General features: G+C 40.9%; 1 protein-coding gene across 1 annotated transcript in view; it reads right to left on the bottom strand.

Annotated features, from left to right (window-relative positions):
• LOC118339730 (cilia- and flagella-associated protein 47-like) overlaps window positions 1-7,286 on the bottom strand; it is a 44,645-nt gene that overhangs the window by 33,075 nt on the left and 4,284 nt on the right. The window contains 11 exon segments of the mRNA XM_035677444.1: window positions 283-362; window positions 595-742; window positions 3,540-3,617; window positions 3,757-3,888; window positions 3,994-4,116; window positions 5,559-5,689; window positions 5,895-6,139; window positions 6,224-6,440; window positions 6,610-6,706; window positions 6,832-7,042; window positions 7,126-7,278. Of these exon segments, the coding sequence (XP_035533337.1) occupies window positions 283-362; window positions 595-742; window positions 3,540-3,617; window positions 3,757-3,888; window positions 3,994-4,116; window positions 5,559-5,689; window positions 5,895-6,139; window positions 6,224-6,440; window positions 6,610-6,706; window positions 6,832-7,042; window positions 7,126-7,278 (1,615 nt within the window).

The raw sequence follows: 7,286 nt of genomic DNA, 5'->3' as shown, positions 1-7,286 counted from the left end.
ACATGCTGACTACTGTAGCTAACGACAGCAGATAAACACACTGTTTTATCCGTTTCTTACACATTCGCCCTTGGGTTTTTGTTTTTGAAAGGGCCCCGCATCCTACCCAAACCCTTCAAACTCTTAGATATTGAAAATCACTGTTGCTAGAGCCCCATGCACACTACTTCAGTAAGTGGGAAGAGAGAAGTCAAATCACAGATACTAAATGTGCATTTAAACTTGGTCCGCTCAATTTTCATATTACTGTATCTACTGGGAGATGTTTGGTCAAAATCTCACCTGAGTGGGGGAGAATACAAGGGAACAGGCCACTGTCTGATTGCCCTGGACCTCCACAACACTCACACCTGGCTCCTTCTCTGCTTGTGAAAATGCACAGAAACAATCACCAAAATAAAAGCACACACACTAGACAACATGTTGTGTATCAAAATGGCAGGAACACATTTATTTTATGTATTTTTTCTACAGCCCACACATACAGTAACATAATGTCCTGTGTCTTCTTTTCTTCTTAGGACATATTACACACCCACCATCATACTGTATGTCAACTGTGTGATATGCTGCATTGTGTGTGTAAATACGTACTTGCTGAGGGCTGAGGGAGCTGCAAACAGAAGTCTGTGTATTCTGACAGATTGAAGGCGACGCGGGCTCTGGCTGACGAGCGGTTTGTCAGAGCAAACGGTATCGCTCGCTGAGAACCAGCATGGACGCCGTAAAACTGGAAATGGGACTGAAAAGAGGGAGGGAGAAATTAAAACAAGTAGATAAGAGAGAAACAGTCATCTCAAAGGTGGATAAAAAAACTGCATGTATAATAAGGCCGGAAACCATTACGTTCAGCGAATAAGGATGAATGAAATCATTAAATGCCATTCCGGTTGTCTTTCCCAGACATTTAATAGGTTACCATCTCAGCGAATTAAACAATACAAATGTCATACCGAAAAGGTGAAATTGGTACCTTTCATTGTGCTTTGAGAAGAGAGGTCAAGCTGCTTAGAAAAGTGTCTGAAAAGTCTCTGAATCCCTATTATCTCTTCAGTATGATGAACTTATCTAAAAACTCCACTCTTAAAGTTTCAGGGAGCACTGTAACAATTGCGTCCTGCCAAGGCAACTCTGTTCCAGCGCCTCAACAGCTACAGCAAATAACAATGAAAGAGAAAGAATCATTTTCTACTTTCAACAACTGGAAAACATACAAAAGAAGAATATCCTTGACTCCACTGTTTCCGAAGACACAAACTTTTACACAAAGCCTGACTTTTTCTTCCTCGAAAATGAACACCTTGTGTTTAAGAACACAACATACGAAATGGCCACTTTGTATGTTACATATGGTATTACTGTTTCTCTATAATAGTAGAAAGACAGATGGGACTCAAACAGATATATATAATACAGAATATGATGGCTATGAGTCCTTTATGGAGTACAGTGTATTTTTCTTTGTATATTGTGATTTCTTTATATATACGTTTTGTCTAAACATATAATTATCCATAGGAACTATTTCTCAACTCAAAGATGCTGTCCAACAAGCTCCGTTTGTTATTAACAATCTATTGGCACATATATCTACATGTTTTTGGAGTGTCCTGATTATATTTGCTGCCAATGTGCTATTGGCTTGCATGCCATGTCTACCGAGCACAGTGGTGATGAATGATGAGCTGCTTCTTAATCTGTCAAGATATCAAAAGAAGGTCATTTTCTCATTTGACTGCAGCTAAGAAAATGAAGATAAAACCTCTGCATATATTATGTATTTGACAGTGGGCCTTTTATTTTCACAATCTTTTAGCTGCAGAAATGTAGATGACGAGGCAATCGCTGCTATTAAGACAGCTGATTAAGTCAAGTTTCTATAAACTACAAAGTGACAAGAGGGGTCAACAACCGTGTGGGTGGATGAATTATGTAATTTTTCTTTCTTTTCCTCCATTTTCTTCCTCTTCGTCTTGCATTTATACGGCAGACAACTGTATAAATATATGCTTGTACTGTTTTGGCATGCATGAATAGTGTGAAATACTAAAAAAAGTTTAAAAAAAATAATCATTTTATAATAGCGGCAGTGAAGTAGCAGCTTAATGATCCCTAAAATGATGATGATCACAAAAACCTGGCAAATCAAGGTCGAGGTCACTAATCAAACACCAACAAGGTATGTTTAGGTATGATAACCTGGAACGCCAGTGCACAAAGAGTGGTACAAAATGCACAAACCAAGGATCCCTGAACTATAGAATACATTTTTGGTAAATAGGTTTTGCTGCAACAGTAGGTGTGTAGGATTTCCACTTCACATATCAACGAAAAACACATTTTGCGTCTTAGAGAAAGAGCTCAACTGACCACCTACACACGGTTAAGGATTTATATAATAGTTTTGCTGTGAAAACCAACGCTTTTCTAAAGTTTAAGAGTGGCCTTACTCCTTCTTGGATTGTTGATATTCATATTTTGTTCAGTGTCTCCCTTGGAACAAACATGTAAGAAAGCCAGTTAGTGAATTTCTTACTATAAATTAAGGAGTTTGGAGCCAGTCAAAACTGCATCTCAGTCTGATATAGTGACCTGTGGCAAATGAAAACAAATTGGCTCGGGATGTTCCAACAACCGCGAGAACTGAATGTCATTAAAAAAAACATTAGATGCTCTGTGTATTGTTGCTGTTATTGACTCTGAACATCCCTTTGATTCTGAATATTGAGTTAATGTCTTCTGGTAAATAAGAATAACTGCCTTCTTGCCATAAAAAAACTGGATGACTTCAAACATGATCTAACTTAACACCAACAAGACAGAGCTCTTTACCAAATAAAACCCTGGACAGATTTCAATAAGCCAAGAACTCTGCTTAACACCTCTCTGGTCTCCTCCACATCTACACCCCCTCTCAATTTGCAATGCTGAGCTCATTTCTGTTTTTAAATGTAGACATATCCTTCTATATGTTTGTTTTCTTTATGTAAAGTGTACTTGAGTTACATAAAAGGTGCTTCAAATCAAATTTCTTATTATTTACAAATGGATCCTTTGTACCAAGTGCAATCAATATGATGAACAACTAACTGTTTATTATATCGACTGCGCTTCCGACATGGAGCAAAATATAGATTGATTTATTTGAGAGTGACAAAGGTAAATACTGCAATCACCCAGTCCTGACATATAATTAAATTGAGGAGGATAAAAACAAAATAAAGCTAAAAGCTTATTCCCATTGTGCTCCTCATTAGAAAGCCAAAGAAGTAAGATTGAAGATTTGGCTAGACTAAGTGTGTTTTCCTAAGTTCATGCGTGAGTTTTTTAGAAGTTAACTTACAAGCTGATGGGTTATTGTCTGCTGTAAGATGTAATCTAATAAATGCTTTTATGCTAAGAAACTGTTTCGTAATCCTCTTATTATGCGATCTCTTTTTCTCTACCCATATTTATTGCTGTGGTCTGTCACTCCTTCATCGATACAGAAAAAACTGTGTGTGCACAAACGTAACATCAAAAGACACAGAGAAACTCACCACACTGGTGTCTACATTTGGAGGCTCCACTGATCCGCCCACTCGGAGTTCAATGGACTTCATGCTCCTCAGAGCTATCTGTAATAGACACAGATGGTTATGTACATCAGTTCCTCTCTTTATTTATTACACAAACACAGGGACAAATTATTGTATATGCATATGTATGTACATAAACATTCAGATAAGCCCTCTCCTTTCTTCCTATCTTTCTCACCTCGACTCTGGTGTCAAACTTGATGACAGAGTCAGGGTTGAAGTGGATCTTAAGAGCAGCCTGCCCCCCACTTGGCACCACGCCCTCAGGTGGACTCACCACCATGCCTGGCAGAGGGCAAAGATCCAGCACCTGCCTCAAACAAACAGAGACACAGAGCAGAGAGATTGGCTATGTTTCTTGTTTAGTTTGTACAAGTATCAGTGCAAAAACAAGTGTGTGTGTGTGTGTGGGAACCTGGTAGTAGGCATGGTTCTGTCCAGTGTTGTGTAAGACTGCAGTTCTGATTGAAAACATGTTGAGAGGCACTGATCCAAATAGGACCTGTTTGTCTGCCAGCTGGACACTGGAGGATCCAACCTGAGAGAAGGACAGAAAGAAAAATGATCTCAATGTTATTCATCATCGTTCTGTGAAATCCACTCATAGTGTTTTATTCTACATTAGTAGTTTACCCACTCTCCCTAAACCTTTTACAAAATGACTTTTGACAGCCCCCAGAGCACATGTATCTCGAGCATGTGTACGACTCAGTGAAGAGAGCAACAGTAATGATGACGATAACAGAACAGCAAGTGTTAGCAGCAGAGTTCTTCCATTGAAAGTCTGAAAGTCACAAGCTTTACTTAAAACACAACCCTTCTTGTTGAAGAATTGTGTTCTGGTCTACTGAGGCTGCTGTCAGATAAGAAATCGATATCTGCCTCTTTGATGGATTTGGCCGTGTATGATTTTTGAACATCGGGGAAAAAAAAGAAAATAAGTCAATAAAGAGGCCTTTTCTATTTGATAATCTATTCCATTTCATCACTGTTTCAGATTGTTGACTTTCTTTTGCTATTAACCTTTATTATAGTTGTCTTGAGCAATCTCAAGGTGACATTACATCATTTATGTTTTGCCACTTAGTGATGAATGTAAGCAAAACACCTTACAGCATAAAATAAGGAAATGGAACCCAAACGCAAGAATCCCTGGTAGTTGTATTAAAAGTGGAAGTGGATTTTCAACTATCTTGCAGAGGTGAACTGAAAACTTTCTGTGGATGTTCTGCTACCTCAGCTGGTATACACAGAAAACTTCTCACTACCAATCAATTGTAGCCTCTATGAATCCAACAGAAAGCCACTGGCCACAGCCATTCTTCAGCCTGAAGGAACAAGCTAAAAACGTATTACAGCAGATGTTCAAGTGTACATTCGATACCCAAGTGTTTGGACTCTTGTAAGCGAGCTAAGACAGAGTAGTTCTCAAATGGGCAAAACAAACCCGGGCAGAGTTGTGTGTCAGGATTGACACGTTGTTTACGTTTTGGTGAAAATATTAAGGCTGGGAATACACCGAGCATATAAATCAATGGCATTCAACGATCTGGCTGCAACCTAACACCGGTCTATGTGGTTTTGGCTACCGAATGGCAAAGATGTGATGAGCTCGGACATCATCAATCTCCCCACGCTACCCTCCTGACTGCACAAACAATAACCACCTGATGATTTAAGAATTTAGGAATATGTGATCGTCTAATGTTCCCTTCCCCAATTGGTCCAAAACACTAGTCTGGACTTGCCTGCCTGTCCCACATCCAAAGATTTTGCAAGCCCCTGATATAGATGCATAACAGTGGATTATGGTGCAGGAGTGGGTTTTCACCTCCTGGAGGAACTACTAACTGAGAGTTTGTGAGTTTTCGATGCTTTAATGATAGATTTTGGGTGTAATGTCACTAAGTTATTCAAAGCCAGCAAGTAGTAAACGTGAGTAGATCATACAAAATAATCTTCCCTATTGCACAGTCAGACCTTAGCAACACAGTGCAGGCGTTGTGTGTTGCCCTCATGGACACAGAGGTCAAAGTCTCCTTCTGAAGGGGAGGAGAAGGCTGGATGCCACACGACCTCACAGTCCAATTCGCTGTACGGCTCCACTGTACCTGGGGAGGGAGGGGAGTCTATTTGTTGTATCAGCTCTCATTCAAATAGGCAAATCTATTGATTTAAAATGCTTATTAACGTAATATAATAAAGTCTCATGAAGAAAAACAGAAAGGGAGAAGATGCAAACTGACATTCTTGATATTAGGGCTAAACCGGGTACTCACACCCAGGCACACTGAAACTAAGCTGCACTTTTAGCACCTGTAGCTGGTCGAATGGAGAACAGGATGCCACTCTCTGTGACTACTGGTCTCCACGTGAACTCTGCGGCGTGGTTACGCTGGTTTCGAAGAGTAACTGAGCTCCTGTATCCTGACTGGGCGAGCAAAAATGGGGTGGGGTGGAGCACCAGCAGGGAAGTGGACAGCTCAAGAGCCAAGGGGACGACCTGGGCCTGGACCAGGATCTGACCAGGGTGGTGCTGGTTCACAGAGTAGGATACAGGCCTGGAGGAAAGAAGTATGTTTATATTGCACTTGAACTAATTTTTATGCAATAAAGGTGTGTTGAGCCGCATCCCCCCCACCAACCTGTAGAAGGGACCCAGCTTGGTGCTTTGAAACGTCAGGGGCAGGGAGCTGTGGGAGTGGGGAGGCAGGACATGGGAGAGGGGTGAGGAGCCCTGCAGCTCAGGGCAGTCCACCTCCAGCTGCACCCAGACGAACACTGACAGATGATTGATCAGCTCCAGGTTCTGAACACATACCGACTGCACACAAACCTCACCAAAGTCCACTGACGATGGACCTAATGAGGAAAGTGTGAGATCTTTACTTTCCTTTCAGAAAGGGCATGAGGAGAAAGAACAACACACAAATACACACTCTCACACTTATACTGTTTTGCTGTATTTCACAGTTTGTTCTTGAGCTATTATTAGAAACAGTGGCAAGCACTTCTGAACTGAATATTTAACCTATGTCAACTTTGTAGAGCTCCTGAGCTGTCAGACTCTTGTTGCAGTCTGCCACCTCCTGGCTGGTAGAGGGAACTGCATTCATTACTTCTGAAACCTATAGAGAGAGAGAAATAGAAAGACATAAAACTTTACCCTAAATTTTGCAGTGAAATCACACTCTGTGCAATAGCTAACTGATCTATTACTATTTAATTAATTATGATGTTTTCTATGGGCCACCTTTGATGTGACCTGACTGTTGACCTGCCGGCTGATGGATCTCATGTCTTGGAGGCAGCTGTGTTTGGTTGCTGGGGAAGTACAGCTGAGGTTTGACTTGGTCTCTGAGATTTTACTGCTCTCCAGGTCTCTGATGTGAAGTTCAGGGGGAACAAGCCCTTGAGAAGGAACAATCCCAATATCCACATCGTCCTCCACTTTTTCCTGTTGTCTGACAACCAAAAACGAAGGTCCAGCTCTTTATTGACAAAAAAGACTTAAGATTGGCCATCAAACTATTCATAAAAAGCTTACCTCTGCTTGATCTTCTGCAGGCGTGTTTGTCTGATCTGTTTGATGAAGTCTGTGTAAATCTGTTGATGCTGCTGTCTCTGCTCCTCCTCTTCCTCAGTGAAAGCATAGTTGGTGTCCACATAGCGATAGCGGTGTACACCAGTAAAGATGGTCCTGAGTAC

Source organism: Morone saxatilis, unplaced genomic scaffold (assembly GCF_004916995.1).
Source record: "Morone saxatilis isolate NCDOM2014 unplaced genomic scaffold, NCSU_SB_2.0 Contig6, whole genome shotgun sequence".
NCBI lineage: Eukaryota > Metazoa > Chordata > Actinopteri > Moronidae > Morone > Morone saxatilis.
Note: the sequence above shows the minus strand (reverse complement) of the source record. Positions and strands in the feature narration are given on the sequence as shown.